This window comes from Gorilla gorilla, chromosome 15 (assembly GCF_029281585.2).
Source record: "Gorilla gorilla gorilla isolate KB3781 chromosome 15, NHGRI_mGorGor1-v2.1_pri, whole genome shotgun sequence".
Taxonomy (NCBI): Eukaryota; Metazoa; Chordata; class Mammalia; order Primates; family Hominidae; genus Gorilla; species Gorilla gorilla.
The window spans coordinates 107,485,663-107,506,653 of NC_073239.2; the positions used below are offsets into that span (position 1 = coordinate 107,485,663).

The 20,991-nt window shown below is 53.7% G+C and overlaps 1 protein-coding gene across 4 annotated transcripts in view; it reads right to left on the bottom strand.

Annotated features, from left to right (window-relative positions):
* Positions 1-456: 456 nt before the first annotated feature.
* The window catches only part of TTC7B (tetratricopeptide repeat domain 7B), a 277,826-nt gene continuing 257,291 nt past the window's right edge, over positions 457-20,991 (bottom strand). For all 4 annotated transcript variants that reach the window (XM_004055569.3, XM_019010165.3, XM_063698113.1 and 1 more), the window contains one exon: positions 457-1,457. In XM_004055569.3, coding sequence (XP_004055617.1) covers positions 1,236-1,457 — 222 coding nt within the window. In that variant the 3' untranslated portion in view covers positions 457-1,235. The remainder of the gene's footprint in view (positions 1,458-20,991) is intronic.

The following is a 20,991-nucleotide window of genomic DNA, read 5'->3' on the forward strand; positions in this document are numbered from 1 at the left end:
AAATTATAAGTGAGGAGATGGCCGGGCATGGTGGCTCACACCAGCACTTTCGGAAGCTGAGGCAGGAGGACTGCTTGAGTCCAGGAGTTCAGGACCAGCCTGGATAACACAGTGAGATCCCGTCTCTACAAAAACAAACAAACAAAATTAGCCGGGCATGCTAGTGTGCGCCTGTGATCCCAGCTACTCAGGAGGCTGAGGTGGGAGGATCACCTGAACCTGGGAAGTCGAGGCTGCAGTGATCTGTGATCGCACCACTGAACTCCAGCCTGGGAAACAGAGTGAGACCCTGTCTCCAAAAAACAAAAATAAAATAAGTGGGGAAAGAGAGGCTGGGCTTTCTAGTGTCAAGGGCTGACATATCCAGAGTGGGCCCCCAGGTACAGACAGCTCCCCACCCCAGGAACTAAGCCTTTCTCAGGTCTTTGAGCTTTTACGAATGACACAGGCTATGAGTCCATTTAAAAATCATTTTATTATTAACATCATCTTCCCATGTAGCCAAGTGTCTGTCATGTATAAGGAATGTCGGTAAATATTCCATTTGAAGCTTCTTTGTACATATTTCCCTCGATAAATAAACTCTGAATTCACATAAAAAAGTTAAACTTAAATAACTCATATTTCCTTCTCTTGTAACAGGCATATATTGGTAAAATATAAATATTCTCGGACTCAGGCTTTGTTCTAAGTGAGGACAGTAATTGATCACATGGTACAATTATTGACAGTAAAACCAAGAAATTGTCAGCTGGTGTCCTGGCATGGACTAGTGCTGAGGTGGGAGACAGGAAGTTCACATTTGGTTTCTGGGCCAAGGTGGGGCAGGAGGGGTGGTGGGGAGAAGAGGACAGTTGTTTTCTTTACAGCTCTGATAAAAATAATCTGTGCTGCCACTGAATTTTAACTTTGAATATATTCTTCTACATTTGCTGATTAATTCCATAATCATTTTACTGAAAACTCAGATGTCAACTAACAAAATATGGCACATGATCCATTTTGAACAATGTCAATAGGTTCAGAAACTATCATTGGGCTGGCAAAAAAACAAGAGAAACGCACATGGCGAGAGCGATGATTCGGGGTTGGTTTGGTTGGTTCACTGTGGCCCACTGAACACTCGTCCCTGGCCTCAGTGCGGCAGATTCATCCCCTTGGGGCGATGGCACAAGCCCTGGTGCCCGGCAGGGCCTCTGAGGCCTGAGCGGCAGGTGAGGCTGGCAGGCGCCTGCTCAGAGCACGCGGGGGATGATGGTGAAGGGCACGGCGGGGCTGCTGGCCTCCAGCTCCAAGGCTGTCAGGAAGCACTCCGTGGCCGCCGCATCGTTGCCCTGAGCTTGGAGGACCTCGCCCAGCCCGTTCCAGACCTCGTGGGCTGTCGAGTTCACCTGCACCGCGTCCCGGAGGATCTTCTCCGCCAGACTGTAGCGGCCTAGCTGGTGAAGGATCAGGGCCTGGAGAGGTCAGAGAGAGAGAGAGACAGTCAGCCATGGAGGCTTCAGGAGCTCTGCATCCTACTTGTCCTCGAGTTTCCAGTCAGTTCCTCGGAGCCAGGAATATATCGCCATTGGGCTGGGCCCATAGTAAGTTCTCCAGTATTTCCTGTGTTCAGGGGCAACAGTCAAAACAGTCGCCAAGCTGACTAATATGAAATTGCCAATATTCAGCCATGTTTTGAATATAAAAATGGCAACTTCATATGGTTCATCGGAAAACTTAAGAACCATGAATGAACTAATTGGAAGTCCGCAGTCTGCACTGACCCAGTGCGGCGTCAGCATGGGATGGGACTATCATCCTTTTTTGTTTGTTTGTTTTTTGTTTTTGAGATGGAGTCTCGCTCTGTCATCCAGGCTGGAGTGCAGTGGCGCGATCTCGGCTCACTGCAAGCTCCGCCTCCCGGGTTCATGCCATTCTCCTGCCTCAGCCTCCCCAGTAGCTGGGACTACAGGCGCCCGCCACCACGCCCGGCTAATTTTTTGTATTTTTAGTAGAGACAGGGTTTCACCATGTTAGCCAGGATGGTCTCGATCTCCTGACCTCGTGATCTGCCCACCTTGGCCTCCCAAAGTGCTGGGATTACAGGCATGAGCCACCGGGCCTGGCCTGTCGTCTTTTTTTTTTAAACTAAAGAAACATCATTGGTGGAATTATACTATGAGAATGATGACGACAGTTTTTACATTGCACACAGCCCCTTCCCCGACCAAGGCCCTGACCTCACTGTCCCTGCTTGCCCCAGGCTGTGCCCAGCTATCATCTTCGTTTTCCTTGGTTGGGGTGTACCCGTGGGTCCCACCTATTTCATCATCATCGCGTTTCCAAGCTGCACCTCTATAAGCGATGCGTGTACTCGCTCATCCAATGGACACTCTCACTTTCTCAACCTCTCCCTCGGGGGAGAAACATGTAGGTCACATCCAATCTCTTTGCTGTTCCGAATCGCACAGACATGAACATCTTTCCAGAAAGCACCTCTTTGTTCTTTAGATCAGTGGATTTCCAATCTTTTTTGTATCCCTGAAAACCTTTGGTTAAATGAAATCTTACAGAGAACACCCACACAGTCTATGTATAAACAGACAAAAAGGAACAACTTGGGGGGGTGGGTGGGGTGGGGAGGGGAGTCCAGTGTCCCCCATGAGCTCCTTTTAGTGGCCCTGGGGGAGGCTCAGTGGAACGGGCTTGACAACTATTTGGACATCCTCCCCTTAGGGCAAATCTCCCCAAAGTAGGGTCTCTGGGTAAGAGGATATGACTCTCTTTAGCACTCCCCAAACATTTTGCAAATTTTATCCCCAAAGGTTGCCTCACTTTTTCAGCCATCAGCAGTTTCTATGGTCGGTCACCTGCCCCCTTCTATCATGACTCTATTTCTGCTAATGTCATACATGCAGAATATCCCTCCTTGTTGAAATCTATATTTCTTTAGTAACCATTGAGGTTAAATATTTCCCATTGAGGTTAAATATTTTGTTTAGGAGCCTTTCATAAGATTGCTATTCATCTGCTACCATAATTTCCCAGCTTATTCTTTGACTTTTGAGATTCTTTTCTTTGAAAAGTTTTAAGTTGAAAAATTAAATTTATTGATCTTTGATTTTTTTGCCACTTCAAAACTTAGAAAGTTATCCTTTCAAAGAGCTGACACATGTTCAATTCCATTTATCTTAATTTTCCCTCTTTTAAGTAGTTGACTACTTTATCTTGGCAGAGTGATGGATTCCTCCTACTTTGCTAGACACAAACTAGCTCATCCTCCCTCCCCTCACTCTTGTAAGGCACTGCCTCCATCCTAGAGTGAATTATTACATGAATCAGGGGCCTTCCACTATTTTCCAACAAGCCACAATATCAAACTTCTGCATCAGCACCACAGTTTTCATTTCTGTTGCTCCCAAAATCATGTTTTAATAGGTAGAGTTAGAGCTTTCCCTCACTGCTCCTTGCTTTTAGTATGTTTCTTGACAGTCTTACCCTGTACTATTTTCGATGAATTTCAAAATCAGTTTCTTCATTCCCTTTAGAAGTCAAATTGCATTTGCATTACCTCTCTTGGAGAGTGTGGAGAAGCCTGACATCTTTACAATGTCTAGTCTTCCCACTGAGGAATGAGTTATGGCCCTCTGCTCTTTCAAATCTCATCTTAAATCTCCCAATAAAGCCTTGCCCTCGCTTTAGGCAGTGTGAGCATGTCACTCACGAGGCAGCCCAGCCTGCTCACAGGCCCCGGCTTCACCAACAGGCAAGAGGGCAGCAGGGTAGCTGTCAGGAGCAGAACCAGCCAGTGTGATGGCAGGAATGTGCCTGCCTTGAAGTGGCATCCAAGGGCCTGAGAGACAACCTGGCTTCCATAAGCCCCCAACAGGGGAGCTGGGGTGTCCACCCAGGGGGAGCACGTGGTTGGGGTGACAGCCAAGGAGACCCATGGCCGAGGGCAGTGTGTGGCCCCTGTGGAGGCTCAGAGTGGAAGGTGGAGGAAGGAGACCCCCAGCTTTCGGAGGAGGAGGCAGTTTAGGGAGCTCTCCTGGGTGAGGAGGAGGCGGAGGCCACGCTGCCTCAGGTAGAGAGGGCTGCCCTCCCCCGTCTGGGAACAGCAGGCTTCAGGGTCAGCTCTACCTTCTCAAGAACACAACAGAAATACCCGATGTTTCTTTTCTTATGAATATCCAAACATGTGTCCATGCTGGAGTTCCTGCATATGACCAGGTCCTTGGTGGCATCTGCCAGAGAAGGTTCCGGGGTGGCCAAACAGCCGAGGGTAGCTGGCCACTGCAGAGCCACACCTCATGACTCCTGGTGCCTGCCTGAAGGGCTTCTGGGTGTGGAGTCCAGCTGCGGGTGGCAAATAATCACGTCCATCTCCCAGGACGGTGCTCTGGACCACCTTGGACCTCCTTAAGAGGGAATCTGACAACTCCACATCCTCGCTTCCCAACCTCAAAGGCCAGCAGAACAAATGGTAGGCCACCCACCCAGGTTGCATTCAGTAGGACGTGAGGCTGAATGAGATCCTGCCCCCTTTCTCTGAGGGGAGGTTATCACCTGTGCTCACCCTAGAACGTTCCAACGTAACTATGAGGGAAGGGAGGTTTCTGGGTAGCGGCCGTGAGCAGCAGCCTGGAGAGATTATGGCAGGAGCTCGTCACACGCCTTCCTGGCATGGCTTTCTTGGTGCATCAAGATACTAAATACACACAACAGGTTTCTGAGTGGCTCTCCCAGCAGGGAGACACATGCTGCATGCTTCTGGCAAATAGGTGATGAGCAGTAAGCCACTGTGCTTACTTGTTGCAGGTGGAGAATATAATTCAGGTCCCACTAGGCTCTGCCACTGTAGCATCAGCCCCGTGCTGTTTTCTTCCTCCAAGTGGAGGGTTTTTCCCCACTGGGCACCATGCTAGGCACTGTAGCTAGCCCATCTCCTATTACTACTGCTTTAGATACAAGAAGACACAGTTCAGAAAGGCCACGTTCTCGCCCCAGGTCCCAGGGCCAATCAACATCGAGCTGCAGCCTTGCCCAGGTCTGCTTGGTCCTGAAGCGGCCCATACTTCCCACCTGGTCCACATTGCCTCTGTCGCTTTGAGAGGCAAGCCCTGGGCCAGCAGAGGAGAGCTCAGTGGAGCTCTCTCAATGCAGGCCCCAGGGCACTCAGGCAATAACCCAGTTACATCCAAGCAACAGGAAAGGGGCATCTGCCATGCTGTGTCTTCCCTTTCATTTCTCTGACCACTAACTGCTGATTTTATTGCTCCTTCCCATGTTATGATTGGGAAATTGCTCCTCTCCAAGGCACAGCTTCCCTCTGGCTCAGATCTGTGTCTTAGAGGCATCCTGTATATCTGCTCATGGACCGGAGGGCTCCTTGCCTCAGGACAGCTGTGATCTTGAGGCTTGGGAAGGCTGCCACAGCCAAAGGACTGGGCCATTCTGTCCGCCAGAAAGTGGATGGGTGAGATGTGGAGACCAGGAGGACCAGGGCCTTGGCCCAGTGGGATGCAGAGGGCTCTGGTCTCAGCACCCTGCTGGAGTGGGGAGAACCCACCAGTCCCTTCCTGCTGGGATTTTTGTTTAGAAAGTGGCAGGCCACTGAATCTGGCCAACTGTGGGGGCTGCAGGGTATGGGACAGGGGCATGTCTAACTGCCCTCAAAAGTCCTGCAGAGAACCAACCCCGAGGGGCTAATCTGAGCCAGCACCCTCCGTGTTGGCCACTAAGAGCCTCTGCAGTGCTCTGGTGTTCTAGGGTTCTTGCTGGCTTGGAAATTTCCAGCCCATATACCTGGACTTGTAGTCCTAATGTAGGAACTGCCATTTTCAGATGACCTTGAAGCTTCCTGAGCAATCTGTTCAGTGGAATTAATTCCTAAAGCTGGAGCTGCTTAGGGAGACATCGCAGACTTGCCAGGGACTGCCAGCTCAGGCTTGGCACAGGAATGAAAAATAGGCCTCTCCCCAGTGAGCCAGGAGCAGCTCAGAAATCAGCCCATGACGGGATCAACCAGAACAAGCTCCAGCTGCAGTCAGAGCCACTGCCTGGAGCCAGCACAGCTAGAGGACTGGCCAGAGGTGGGCAGGGACCTGGCTGTGTCTGGCTATCAGGAGTGACACACCACCCAAGCCCCATAGTGCTGGCCAGGGACCTTCCTTCCTTTCCCTTCCCTTCCCTTCCCTGGGCTCCATGTGCTCTTCTGCACTGCAGCCCTCATGTCCTTTCCAATTCTAGGGGCCCGGCTTGCTCTCTCCTCCAGAGATCAAAGGCCTAACTCCTGAGGCTGGCATGGAGCTGTTGTCAGCACCAGCTGGGTCCAACCTTCCCTGGGTTCAGCCAGGCTTGACTGTCAGCCAACGTGTTTCTGCATGACGCAGCCCCAGCCCCCTCCTGCCTCCCAGCTGCTGTCGGTCAGCCTGGGGCCTTCCTGCTGGAGCTCTTGTCCATCTGCCTGAGGCCATAATGCACCCCATCCCTGCAGAGACAGGCGGCCACACTGCCCCCAACCAGCAGCACTGCCCAGCAGCACGCAGCTCCTGCTCCCAGCCATCAGCCTGCAGGAGGCAGATTCCAATGATGACATATTACCATATATTACCATATAACCTGCTACTCCCTGCCCCCATATCAAACCCAACAAAACCCACCGAGTGATTGCTTGGTGCTGGATAGAGTGGGTAAGCGCAGGCCTGCTCTCAAAGAGCTCAGGGTCCAGTGCAAATCAGCAACAGCGCTAAGCATTAAGGTCTCGTTCCATCCTCTCTCACCTCCAGGAGCCAGCGCTGCTGGGGCTTGAGTTTCACAGACCAGATGACCTGCCTACAGGTAGCTAGCGGCAGAGCTGAGGCCTGCAGCTGTGCTGCGTGTGCCCTTGATACTGGGCCCTCTCCCCTCCCCTGTGTGTGGAGAGGATGCGCACACAGACTTCCACCTTCCCCAGCACTGGTGTTCCTGCAGCCACTATGGGTTGGGAGCCAGCTGGGGCTGAGCTTCAGAGAGCTGGGAAATCACTGAGGAAGTAACTTATTAGTCCCTTTCTTCAGACACAGATGAAGGCTGCCTCCCAAGCTGGTAATTATCATAATCAGGTGTTTTGCACAAATAGGATCTTGATGATGCACCAAATTGGCAATAAGAGATTAAATTAAACCTGTTATTTCAAATGAGATGAAATGGACTTGGCCAGTTTCAGAGCAATTAGCATCTTCCTCGCTTTTGCCTTTAATTGCTGCCCAGGGGCTAAACACCTTGCCAGACCTCGAGGGCGCCTGTGCCAGAGCCCCGGAAGGCTCCTGTGTGCAAGGTTTCCTGCTGCAGCCTTGGTGTAGGAGGCCCTCAGCAGGGCGGGCCTGCACTATCCTCTGAGGCAGAAGCCTGCAGGACAGAAGCCACTTTGGAGGCTGGACACTGTGGCTCAAGCCTGTAATCCCGGCACTTTTGGAGGCTGAGGCAGATGGATCGCTTGAGCCTGGGAGTCCGAGACCGACCTGGGCAACATGGTGAAACTCCGTCGCCACTAAAAAAATACAAAAGTTAGCTGGGTGTGCTGGCGCACATTGTGATCCCAGCTACTTGGGAGGCTGAGGTGGGAGGATTGCTTGAGCCTGGGAGGCAGAGGTTGCAGTGAACTATTATTGTGCCACTGCACTCCATCCTGGGTGACAGAGATAAAAAAAAAAAAAAGCTCCTTTGGGAGATTTTGGACATCCCCATGGCACTCTGCACAAAAGCAAAGTTAGCCCTTTGCTGGGTTCAAGAGCACATCACAGACCACTGCTTGTCCCTCTAAGGGTACAGATACAGGGAGATAACGTCCCTGAAAGCATCCTTCCCAAGGAGAAGCCATTGCTGAAAAGAAGTCCTGTGGCCCAGCTCTGGGTGGGGGTCAGTCGGTCTACCTGGTTATTGCTTTTCCCCAGGCATAATGTTTTGGAAATCAAGCATTCAGCAGCAGGGATGGAGGTGAACCACTCCAAGTGCTCTCTACGCCAGGGCATGGCTGATGGGCAGGCTCCCCTGCCGGTAGTGCTCTCAGCTTCTCTGAGCAGCAGTGCAGTGTTAGTGCAGAGAGCAGTGAGCTGTCCCTCACCACATCACAGCCGGCCTGGATTCTGCAGAGCCTGCTGGGCCACACCAGGGCCACTGATGGGTAGGAAGTCTAGTGTCAGGGATGGTACTTGAGCACTTAAAGATCTTTCTGTTCTGCTCCTGGGTCAGAAACTCCACCATTACCCTTTGCAGGGGGTAGAGGTGGGCATGGGTGGCTTAAGGCAGTGTCGTCAGGTGGCCTCTCCAAAAACACAAGTAAACCTGGGAGGACAAATTCATGGATCACCAGGCTCTATTAAGTGTGCATGTGCAAGCCATTATGATCAATGTAGTGTATGTTTTGCTGACTGCAAAGTGCTTTTTGCAGTCTTGTGTGACAGGTGCCACATTAATTGAGGTGGCTTATCTCTAGCTCTGTTCCCCCACTAGGCTTTGCTGTGAGTGCCTGGAGGGCAGGGACTGGGTGAACCCCGGTCATCTCTGCACCTCCAGGCCTGACACTGGGCAGGTGGCCAGTAACTTGGGGCAGAATGAATAAATGAGCAGACCCAGAAACTTGATGAGAGCAGCATACTGTTTAAAGCTACCACAGACTGAGCGTGGGTCTGTCTGCCTGGTCCAGGGCCTGTGCTCTGACCCACCACAGCTTGCCATGGAGAGGGTGAAAGATTTTCTCAGCATTGGCTGGGTGCGGTGGCTCACGCCTGTAATCCTAGCACTTTGGGAGGCCGAGGTGGGTGGATCACAAGGTCAGGAGATCGAGACCATCCTGGCTAACACGGTGAAACCCTGTCTCTACTAAAAAAATACAAAAAATTAGCTGGGCGTGGTGGCGGGCGCCTGTAGTCCCAGCTACTTGGCAGGCTGAGGCAGGAGAATGGTGTGAACCCAGGAGGCGGAGCTTGCAGTGAGCAGAAATCACACCACTGCACTCCAGCCTGGGCGACAGAGCAATACTCTGTCTCAAAAAAAAAAAAAAAAAAAAAAAAAGATTTTCTTAGCATCTGCAAGTCAGCCACCACTCATGCAGCTGGTGGAGGTCAAACCTCACTGGTGGAGTGGGACCCCTTCTCCTCCAGAGGGAGTGAGGCCCAAAGGCAAGGGTGGTGGGGGCTGAGGACCAGGATCAGTGGCTTTTCCCATGGCTCAGCGCCCACCTGAGCTGCTGGGGCCACTTGAGTCAAACGGGCACCACCACGACTTTTGAACAAAGTCATACAGCCTCCTCATGGTGAGGTGTCAGGGACTGTGGTGGCAGCTTCTGGGGTGGAAAGCCCATCATCCCAGCTTTGTCTCCCTTTGGGAAGATGACAGTGCTGATGAGCTGGCTGTGGCCGGAGCTGCAGTTGTGCTGGCCACAGATGGCACACTGGGGGCTCAGGGTGTAGGTGAGGGGCCTGAAAGGTGCTACAGGCCCTGGCTGCTGCTGGTGGCTTCTGCATGGAGGGACCTGGCTGGCCACAGGGGAGGGGCACGTTGCTCTCTGGGACAGTGGAGTGTGGAGGTTGGGGGTGTGAGTCCTAGGCTCACCCCAGCAGACTGGGCTTGAATCCTAGCTCCACTATTTACTTGGACAACATACTCTGAGTGTCAGATGCTTTATCTACATAATGGGGAGAAATACTAACCAAACGGGGGAGTTAGTTGGACTAACTCGTTTAGTAAGGACTAAATGAGGTCACGAGTTTGCAAGGCACTTAGCAGATCGCCCAGCATATTTGTACGCCTTCAGTGGGTGGCAGCTCTCAGCAATATTAGGATTATGGCTGTTCTCATTACCATTGTTAAACTAGAGATCATAAGACTGATGGAACAGACTCGCTGTGCAATAAGATACCAAATCATAAACCAGAACTAAGACCATGACAGGCAAGGGTTAAGTCACATATCCCTGAAAGAATACACTGCCTTCTAACTGCCACAAGGTTTTTCTTTTCTCTAGCAGCTAAACAAGCACTGGCCTCGAGATAAGCAATATTGAAACAATTGCAGCTCACCTACCACCAGACCCTAACTGAGCTCCCATTCTGCAAGTTGCAACTGCAGCTTTGATTGGACAAGAGACCACCAACCACAGGCTGGTTCTGACTGGTTTAGTAAGAGGCTGAGCACTGTGTGTCTTCCTGCCCCTGCCTCATCTGTTGATGTATAGGACTGAACTGTAATGCACCTAAATGTTATGTCTCCACCCTAAAGTGAACATGGGATGCATGTAATTTGCATATTTGCTTATCACACACATGCACACATCCCCGTTTTGTGAATATTCATAGCTCCTCCTATAACCTGTTGAATATGTATACTTGGCCAACCAGTTCCACATAAATCCCTGTTCCACCCTCCCCTCTCTCAAAGTGCTTGCTTTTGGTCTCTGCCTGAGGCTACATTTCCCAGCCAGTCAAGATGGCCACCCTGAAGGCTGCAATCCTTTGTAAGAAATGAAGTCTCTTCTGCAAATGTATGAACCTCCTGATTCCTCAGTTGACACTATTAGTGACTCCGAGAGGAGGGGGGGGCCCTTCCGTGATGCCAGTAGTTGGCTGACTCTTCATCTCCATCTGTCTCCCTCTTTAACAGCAAGGACCACCATGATTTGTCTTTGCATGTATGGCACCTGGAGTGGGCCTGGTACAGAAGAGGCTCTTGGGGAATGCTTGCTGGATAGATGGAGGGATGGAGGAGGGATGGTGTGGGATGCTGTGGGGTGGTAGGGAAGGAGAAGTCCCAAAGAAAGCTCTGGCCTCAGGTCACCCTTGTCTATGCTCCCAAGTCAGGCCAGCATACTCAGAGCCTCCTCTCCTTACAGAGCATTAGCATGATGGTCTCTGGGGGATGAGAGCACCCCCTGGGAGAAGATGCACTGCTCCCAGCTGAGCCCAGTGGGCTGTATGGCTTCCCCTCAGGCTATTTGCTCGTACACCACAGATCTGACACTGCTCTCTAAGAAAATCCCAGAACCCACCCACAGAGCCAACACTCTTACAGAGGAGAAAACAGAGGGCCAGAGAGGAGAACAGCCTTGCTCAAGGCCTTGACCCTGCTGGACACAGAGTGGGGCTAGACGGCAGGCTCCTGAAGGGCTGGGTCTGGAAAGCCTGGTGCAGGGCCTGGCCCAGGGCCAGCCTCCAAGTTTTAGACTCCGATTACAGTGCTCCAACTCTGCCCTTGACCCTAGCTGCTTTCTGCTTGTCCTGTCAGGTGCTATGTCCTTGGCAGACTAGGCTTTCTGGAAGCCCACCAGGCCTCTAAGAGTGGGTCCCCTGACCTGAGGAAAATGAGGACCCCACAAGAGCTCCAGCCCCTTCCCATAAGCTGCAGCACAGTTGGTCTGGCCGTCTGCATTCACTGAAATGTAGGCATGAAATGAGAAACACCAGCACACGTGAGTCACCACTTCTCGGGAATTTGAATTTTCCTTCTAGAGGATGCCATTGATCAGAGGGAAGCAGGGTGGCAGCGGTAGTGTTTTCAAAAATATTTTTCTTTTAAATCAGAATATAAATAGACTGCAAACCAGTACCACTCTGAGAAGCCCACAGGAGACTGGCTTTGAAAGGGTTTCCTTGGAGCAGCTCAGGAACACAGAGCTGAGGGCTGCCCTGCCTCCTTTCCTCCCGGGCGGCCCTTTCTTCTCTGGCAAGTGTCAGAGGCACTGTCAGTTCTGAGTACAAGCATTTTGTGGGTGCAGCTGAGGGGGCAGCCCTGAGCCCCACCCCGCTTTCCAACAATGCCTTGAAAAGGAACTGAAAACATGCGTGGGTGGGGTGGGGGCTGTGCCAGCTTTTCCACCTGGATTCTAGAAGCTCTGGGCGAGGCCTGGTCTCTATGGGGCTCTGTTTTGTGTTTCATTTCTGTTTGTTCTCAGTGCTTAGAAATGGCACCAGTTTGCCAGGGGGCCAAGTGTGTGTGTCTTGGCTAATGACACCAGCCAGAAGGCTGGCCTCCCCAGGCCAGAAGCTCCACAGGGGCCAGGTCCTGGCGTTCTGGCTGAGGGGAGGCATCCCCAGCCCCACAGCCCCACACCTCCTGCACACCTCTGCCTGTCAGAGCTCCACCGTGGGGTGGGACTCACACGCTGCCACTCACTCAGCCCCTCACCGGGCCAGTCAAGAGCAAGTTGAAGGACCTTCTGGGCACCAGGCAGGCCCACCTTCCTCTCAGCAGGTCACAAGTTCTGGGCAGGGGCAGGTGTGGGGCTGGTTTACTCATCTGGCCCATTTTACTCAGCACTGACCCAGTTTCCCCAAAGGCCAACCCTAGGTCTTCCTGACAGCCCGTGCCCATCTAAGCCTCATACACAGCAGGTGGCCGGGGCCTGCACAAGGCCCTCTCCCCAGTGACATGATGGCTGCTGCTGTCACCGGGTGGCCTCCAATCCTGCCCACCCCCAGTCTCTCAGGTGGGGATAGAACATTCGTGTGGCCACTTCACCTCCAGATCCACAAAGGCCGCTGACGTGCTGGTCCAGGAACCCACGCGGAAGGGCAGTGCAGGAGGAGGGAAGGTACCTGCAGCGTGGCTCCTGGGGACATGCTGCCTTAAGAAGGGCGTCCTTCTGACAGAAGCCAGCTCAGATGAAGGAGGAGAGCTCCAGAGGACGTGAGCGGGAGCCTGGCCCCCAGGCCGGACACCTTTTCCCTTGGGCCTGGGGTCGAACATGGAAGGCAAATCTCCTCCAGTCCCCGTGGCTGCCACCTCCCTGCTCAAATGTCAGAACCGAAACGGGGTGGCTGCTTCCTCACTCCCTTCAAGTTAGCCAAACAAATGCCCCCAGTTACCGGCAGCCAGTCCCAGTCAGACATAGGGGTGTGGAGCCCCAGAGAAAAGACTGAGGCCCAAAGAACCTCAGGAAGGAGAGTGATGCTTTTGTCTGGGGCAGGGACGGGGGCTGTGGTCTAGGCGCAGGCCAGACGCCCCCAGGGGGCTCTTCCTCAGGGAGTGTGCCGAGTATTCCAGGAGGGAGCAGGGGAGACCCCCAGCATGCCCTCTCAGAGCACTGGGGGGACCAAGGGCTGTAGCACAGCCAGAGGCAGCCCCAGGTGCAGCACCTCTGCTCACCCGGAACAGCTGATGGCAGCAGGGGCTGCGCTATCATGGGGCCCCTTTTCCAGGTCAGACATTTTATCTGGAGAAATGCGCCTTCTGGGGTTTAGGCCTTTCCAGCATTGAACTCAACTCAGAAGGAAAAATACTCATTTTTTCAAAAAAACCTCTTATTTTTCTAAGCCAACTGCCAACCAGCTATGGAAGCAGAACTCCTCAGGGTTTGGGGGATGCCTGGGCCTCGGCTCTCCGATGCACAGCCCCTGCTGCTGTCCCTGATGGGCAGCACCCCCGCCAGGGACCAGGAGCTTGTGATTTCCCCGGGCAGCCCACACCATGAGAGGACAGTCTGAACTGTTGGTTAAATGTGGAGCCCTCATTGTCCTTTTCATCGAATCCCCACACTTTGAAGTTCTCTGAGTCCTCTGGAACCACGTGGAAAAGCCCCCTTCTCTTTCCACCTGATGGGCCTTCAGGATAGGAAGAAAGCTTCCAGAACAGCGCACGCTCCCTCTCTGGGGCCTTGGAGGGATGGCGGATTCAGACCTCCTGCCCACTCTCCCCACCTCCCTGAATTCTGCTGCTTAACATAGCTCCTCGAAGAAGACCTGGCTGTGGGTCCAGATGAAGGCTCCGTTAAGCCCCAGGAAAATATGAGCACGGCTTTGACTTTTGTCTTCTTTTTAAAGCGTCTGACTAGCAGAATCTCTTAAAGCTGCTTTCTTCCAGGATGATTTGGAATATTCTGGAGGAGCTTATTCTGCAATTAGCAGTGCAGAGTAATGGGCTGTCAGGCAGTAAACGCCAGCAGCTAGGGTGCTGGCAGCCTGGCCAGAAGCCAAAGGGCTTGATCAGCCTTGCGTGAATCTCACAGACTTGGCCCCCACTTTCCCCTTGGCCTAATTTCTTTGAAACTGGGTGCTTCAGCATTGGTGCTGACATATCCACAGACTGTGGTGGCTTTTAGAGAACAGTTGCTGGCAATCGGTGGGACATCCGGAGAGGGACCGCAGCCCATCTGCCAGCAGCTTCTGAGCCCCAAAGCCCCACAGTCCCCCACCCACTCTGTGGCAGGTGTCCAGAGGGTGGTCGGGGTTGCAGTGAGCAGGGCATTAGAGCATTCCCCAAAGGACCAGCCATCCTATTTGACAGGAGGGCAAACAGAAGCCCGGAGAGGGTAAGTGTCCTGCCAAGAGCACGGACGTGCGTAAGGAACAGCATCTGGGTGTTCGGGTTCCGGGGGTGGAGCTCTGTTCACTCTGCTCCAACCAAAGCCATTTCTAGTTCTTTCCTCCCCTCTACAAACACTCGTTGAGCGCCTGTGGGTGTTCTGGCACCAGTGTCCCGGTGCTGTGCCAGGTGTGGGGAATTCAGTGGCACAGGCTGTCACTCGGGCCACGCTCTTGCCCTCACTCAAGGCTCGGGACTGGAGGGGCTGGTTTGCTGTGGGTCCTGCCCCAGAGCCTCAGTCATTCATGTGTGTAGTCCCAGCATCTGCCACAGAGCAAGGCCTATTGGAAGGAGGATGAGGGAGGACATTCCAAAAGAGACAATGTGATGCTCTCCCCACTTTGAACAAAGAAGAAGGCGGAAGCTCAGGGTCAGGGTGCTGGTTCATGGCCACACAGCTAAAGAGAACGAGCTGAAACTTCAAATAGGATCTGATGTTTCTGCTCCAAAAGCTTCCCGTGAACAGAGGTCTCATTCTTCCTTGAGTGGATCGACTCTTAGTGATCACATCTGAATGATCTGGCACAGGCTCCTAGCTCTCGGCAGCCCTGCCTGGAAGGTTGTAGTGGTGACAGGGTACCTCACTCCAGGTCAGGAGAAGGAGGGCAAGTACCTGGTTCAGTTACCAAGCCAGGTAGACGTCAGGTATCAGAACCCAGGTTTTGTGAAGACCCGCTCAGGTCTCTTTGCTCCATGGCAGACTACTGAGATCTCTAGAGAGGGTAGCAGGCATTTAGGGACCAGGAAACACATTCCAACAGTCCTTCCCTGATGGTCAGCTGACCCTGGACCCCACAGCTCAGCACTCCCTACACCAGCCTGGGGGAGAAGCTCCGAGGACATGAGAGTGACGCAGCCGACTTCCCTGCTGTTCTCTGTCAGTCTGCCTGGCACTGCAGACCCTTCCTCTACCTGGCGGCTGCCAGATTCCGGGTGAGCCAGACCACGGGCTCTTGGGACCCAGGTGACATAAGAGGACCTAGGGAAGGGGGGGTGTTTGATGGGGATGTCTCCCTCTGGGCGACCTGAAGAATGGCTGCCCTATCGCGTGCATGCTGAGGGGTGCAGGAGGGTAATCTAAAAAGCAGCCCCTTCACAGTCTGGATTCTGCTGGGAGGACAGGATGGCATGGGGACAGCACGGCTCCCTTCCCTGCAACCTGCACCAGCACCATTCTGCCGACTGTGTCTCCAGCCCAGCCGCCTAACCCAGAGTCCTTTTCCTTGCCCTTGGGATTAATGGTGTGGTGATTTTGCGAGTCAGGAAAGAGAGGGAGAAATGGCTGTGAGAACAGAAGGATGACTTGACCTTAACATCAGTCATCTCTCAGCTCCTCTCTGACTTCAGCTCTGGAGAGACCAAGGGAGGCATCTGCCTTCTCCTTGGAAAAGAGCACGAAGGCAAGCTGAGAGCTGCCTCCGCCTAGCCCTGGGAGTGGAATAACTTGGTCACACTTGTGTCCATGCACCTGGGTGCTGCTGCTGGCAGGGTCACCGGGGACCCGTCAGGGGAGGGTGATGGGGAATCCCGGTGCCCCGGGGTCCACATGAGCTCCCTGCCAGCTGCAGCCTAAAGCACAGCACTCAGAAATCCAGCAAACACGCTCACAGGAGCGCCAGCGCAAGCACCTCCGGCGCGCTGCATGGTGCACTGACCTAATTGAAAGTGTCAGGCCAGCAAGTCCCATGTAACATCAAAGGACAGTCAGCGAGAAAGGAAGGCCAGGTCCACTGGCGGCAGCACTGGCTGGGTGGGGGCCCCGTCGGGGTGGAGAGGAGACAGGAGGAAGCCTTGGGGTCCCCAGCAATATGTGGGGACACCAGGCATTCCCCCTACCCTGAAGCCTGGGCAGTCCTTGGTAACATTCCAGAGTCTCCAGCCTCCCCTCCCCCATCTGCCGTTTAAATCATGTGCTTTGAGGCAGTGAGTTTTAGCTCAGAGGCTGGCTGGAACGTGGCGGTAGCTGTCAGCTCATAGGAGGGGGGAAGCTTGGGTCCTGCTGCTGGGGGGCCTGCTGCACGCCAGTCAGTGTCTTCTGTGGGTGCTAACACAGCTCCTCTTGCTGGTACTTTTCCACTGGTAATGGGCAAGAGACTCCTGTTCACTTATTTCTACATTTCCCTGGTTGACTTATTTATTTTTACCTATCTTCCCCAACAAGAAGTCAGGCAGAAACCAACAGCACAGAGCAGCCTGGAAGGTGGCACTCCCCCATGGCCCGGCTGATCCTCGTGGTGGAAAGTTTAGTGCTAATCACCCCCTAAAGACCCCTCCTGCCCTCTGGGGAAGCCAGTGCCCCTGCACTTTGGGGAAGGTGGCACTGTGCCCCAGGCCATGTGCGCCAGGCCGGGGAGATGCAGGCATCAGGGACACTCTGAGGGAACTTGGCCCTGCTGCAGGCACAGGCTTCCCCTGGGGTCCTGGGACCACTGCCTCCACAGGGGAGAATAGCAGGCCCAGGCAGAGGCTGAGCTCCCCCAGAAGCCAGGGAAGGGTGGGACATAGGCAGGGCTATGACCCCAGGGCTCTGGTGAGGGAAGCGTCAGACATGGAAGTGTTGGAGGGTCTCCATGGTCAGAAAGCCATTCCCATGCGGCCACTGCAGTGCTGCACGGGGAGGCTTCCTGGGAGCCCCATGGCCTGAGACAGGGGGTCCTAGAAACTCTGACCCCACTCTTTCCCAAAGACCCTGACAGAGCCCCATCTGCCCTCTGCTTCTACCTGTCCTCAGGTGGGGCGGGGCGGGGCGGGGCTCATCCCTTTGCGAGGGCCTCACTGTACTCAGGGCTGATCTTTTATCACTGAACACTGGCAGCAAAGGCCTGTCCCCAGTTATCTCAGTGAGAGGGCTGAAGGTATGCTCCCCCTGCAGGAGAGCAGGGCTGGGAGAAGTCACGCGGGGCAGAGGGCCACGCTCCCACCCCTGCTGTGTGACCTCCATCAACTGCCACTTAGGCAGAGGCTTCTCTCTCAGCCTCAGTGTTCTAATCAAGAAAATGAAGCAGCAAATTCTAGGGTTTGATCTCCAGCTGAAAATTCTGGGGTTTGATGACATCTTCCACCCAAGGAATATTTGTTGGAGCACCTACTATATCCTTAGTGTGTATCTGTTCTTCTAGGACTTGAGTGGCAGCAGCCAACGCAGCCAGGGAGGGCTTCCTGGAGGAGGGTCCTTGGCAACTCAGCCTGCAGGAGCAGAGGCCTGGCTCCTGGTGGGGCTGGAGGCCCCACCTCCAGCAGCAACACTGAGCTCAAACAAGATGGCAGCCCTGGAACCCCATTCCCTGCCTATGCTCGGGGGGAGAGGGGGAAGCGCCCCTGCTCTGGTGCTGCCTGGGGTGTGGGGACCACGGGCTCACTGAGCAGTGCAGCCCAACTTTCTCCCTGACTCTCTAAAGGCAGGCAGCGGAGTGGAGTGGTGACAGATGATGGGCTAGTGGGGAGTTCTGGAAGGCGACTGGATTTACAGGAAACTCTGGAAAGCTCAAAAATACCAATGGTGCAGAGGAGAAGAGCTGCCAGGCTCCTGAAGACAGGCGCTCATCGCTGCTCCTGACACCTGTGTGGTCCTGAGGACCCAGTAGACACTCAATAAGTGGTCCTTGGCTAAAAGTCACTGCAGTCCCCGGCACATTCTTGGTATACTGTCGGCACTCGATAGATGAGTATGGAAGGGGTATTATCTCCCAGCTGTGCTGCAGCCACGCCTGCCGTCCAGCCCAGGGTCCACTTGGGAAGGCCAGCCTCCGTGCCAGGGTGCACCTCTGGCCTGGCATGGCTGCCTGGGTGGGGGATGGCAGGTGGTCCTCAGCAAGGCTGCCAGACCCTGGCCGTGAAGTCCACCTGGGGAGGTAAGCCCCGTCTAGATCTCCATGGAGAGTGCCGGCTACACAAACAGCTGCCAGGACGACCCCAGGCCAAAGTGCCAGCTTCAACACACAGGGGGCTGAGAGGTTGGGCTCTGCTTTAGGGCTGCCCCCACCAAGCCCACCCCGGGCGCTGCTCTGCAGCAGCTGGAGAGGAACTGTTTTTTCCACACCGCTGTGTGACACAAAGGCCGGATGGTTCACTACCTGCCGCGGCGAGTCCGGTCATTTTGGCGAGTGGCTTCCCCCATCACTGCCAGGGTTTGGCATTCACTATTTTTCCATTTTTAAATAGGAACAAACAGAAATGATAAGACACCTTCTGATGAAGGGAGGCCTGGAACTGATAGGCCTTGGAAAATTTTTTTCCATAAATAACAAGAGAATTCACAACCCCAAAGGGTGGGGTCTCCCCGGCCAGCGCTCCTCTGCCCTGCAGGCCTCTGTTCACACTGCGGGGCGATTCTAGTGCATTAGCGCCAACAAACACTGGTTAGCGAGGAAAACAGAAACGGGCAGCTTGCCAGAAATGGGGACCTTCACTCCTGGAGTTTTTTACAAACTTCCTCCCCAGGGCCCCCAGGGCTTGGCCCCAAACTCAGGCCCAGGGCAGGAGCAGAGGTGACAGCGGACAGGCAGGGAACACTGTAGGGGAGCAACTGCCGCCTGGAAACTGCATGGGGGCGCGGAAATGATGCTTGGGTGACGGCAGAGACCCAGCCTGGCACCTTCTTTCTTCACACAACTGAGCTCTTATCAGTTACCACTTCAATATGGAATAATTCAATATCAAGAATAGAGCCATTTCCTCAAAACCTCCAGTCAGCTGTGACGGGCAGGGCACAGTGATGTGACCGCTTACCCAGGCCGGGCAAACGTGGAGCTTGGAGGATCCACCCGGCCACCTGCCATGTATGGGTCAGTTAACAAGGAGCATCTCCAGCCTCCTCAGAAGCCAGAAGCCCTTGCAGTGGTTCACAAAATGTGTCCAGGGGCAGGGGCTAAACAATCACTTGGAGGGAGACCAGGAAATTGGAAGAGTAAAAGCAACAGCACATATTGCTTCTGCAGTGCTCGCAGGAGTCTTTGCGAATGTAGTGGCGGTTGTGTGCCCAGGGGGCCACAGAGGTGGCTGCTTACAGCCAGAGGGCACTGGCCGGGCAGCTCTGGCTTCTCAGGAGCTGAGGAGATCAGCCTCCCTGCAACCCATCTGGGCACCCCCTGGCTCTCAGATTGGGACACTAGGTGGAAAAGTAGGCCCTTTCCTTCTCTAGAGAACAGGGAAGAGGCAGATCTGTTACGAGGCCCTAAAGCCCACCCTGCATGGACTCGCAGTGGGAGCCTCTGTGCTACACACACGATTCTCACAACACACACGATTCTCACAACACACACGATTCTCACAACACACACGATTCTCACAGCCACTCTGTTTTGGGAGAAGGGAAGGCACAGAAGACTAACAGCTGCCGGGTACATCCTATATGCTGGGCAGGTGCTAAGAACCGTGTTGAACCTGTATGACAGTGCTGCTAGGTTGGAATTCACTTCTGTATTACAGAGGTTAAATCACACGGCCACATGGCCAAGGTCCTACAAACTGCCAGTGTATGGCAGAGCTAGAATTCAAAGAAGGGGCTCTTTTGCTCCACAACACGCGCTCCCCCACCATGCTACCCTTCCTGCCACCATCCTGGGCAATTCCAGGGCTCATTCCTTCCCCCTTGGCCCCTGTCCCTCTGGAATGGCAGAGAACCTCCATCAGATCTGTGCCGCAAGCGCCATACACCCCAGGAGCCCCGGGTCAGGGCCATTTGGCACCGTTCTTCTCTGCCAATGTCCAGTGCTCTCCCGACTCTGCTCCCGTCTCCTGTGCCTGCCTTTCCCCCATCACAGTTCAAACCATCTGAGTCCAGTGGTGTCAGCAAACTGCCTCTCTGAAAGAGAAAAAGGCCTTGATTTGTGGCGCCTGCCAATTTCCATGGTATAAACACTTCCACCATGGCCGATTCCAAGCTACCGATGTGATGTCATTGTGGGTGGAGCCAGGGAGAGGTGAGAGGAAGGGACATACTGGCATCAGCTGCACTGCATGCAAGTGTGAACCAGCAGGACCTGCAAGAGGCACTGGCACTACAGCAGAGACCACACAGAAGACACAGGTGACACTGGATGTCACCAAACACACTGATCCCATCATCCAAAGCACACTGTCGTCTTGATGGTTGAGGGGAGCAACACAAAAATACTATCCTTTTCAGTGTTGAGGATTCAGAAAGGGAAAGGAGATACATTTTCTTCTATCACAGAACAATGGAACGAGAAGAGGCTCAAAGCATCATTGAAACATCCTCAGAACACTTCCCACATCTAGAAAAATGAGAAGGCTCTGTCTCCTCCCATTCAGCCTCCAAACGGTGGCTCAGCAACACAGCCTTCTGAGCTTGATTTCCCTACAGCCAATTTCCTTGTAAACTGGGCTGTGTCCATGTCATACTTGCTGGTGGGTGTGTGGGCGTCTGAGTGGCAGTAGGGGTAGCTGGTGGGGGCTGCTGGCGGCAAGGAAGGTGAGATTCTAGCTGGCTTTCTTTGATCATTGCAAAGGCAGAAGCAGATTTGTCACCTTTGTGTAATATATCAGGCAGCAGGTAAAGAATTTAACAGCTTGTGGGAGTTCTAATTAGAGAGCCAATTATAACTCAATTGACCTGCCTTGCTTTGAAAGGCCTGGAAAAATGCATGTTGTCCTCAGGAAGAGGAAGATTTTGCTTCTAGTTTGTTCTGGGAGATCCCCGCAGGGATCGCT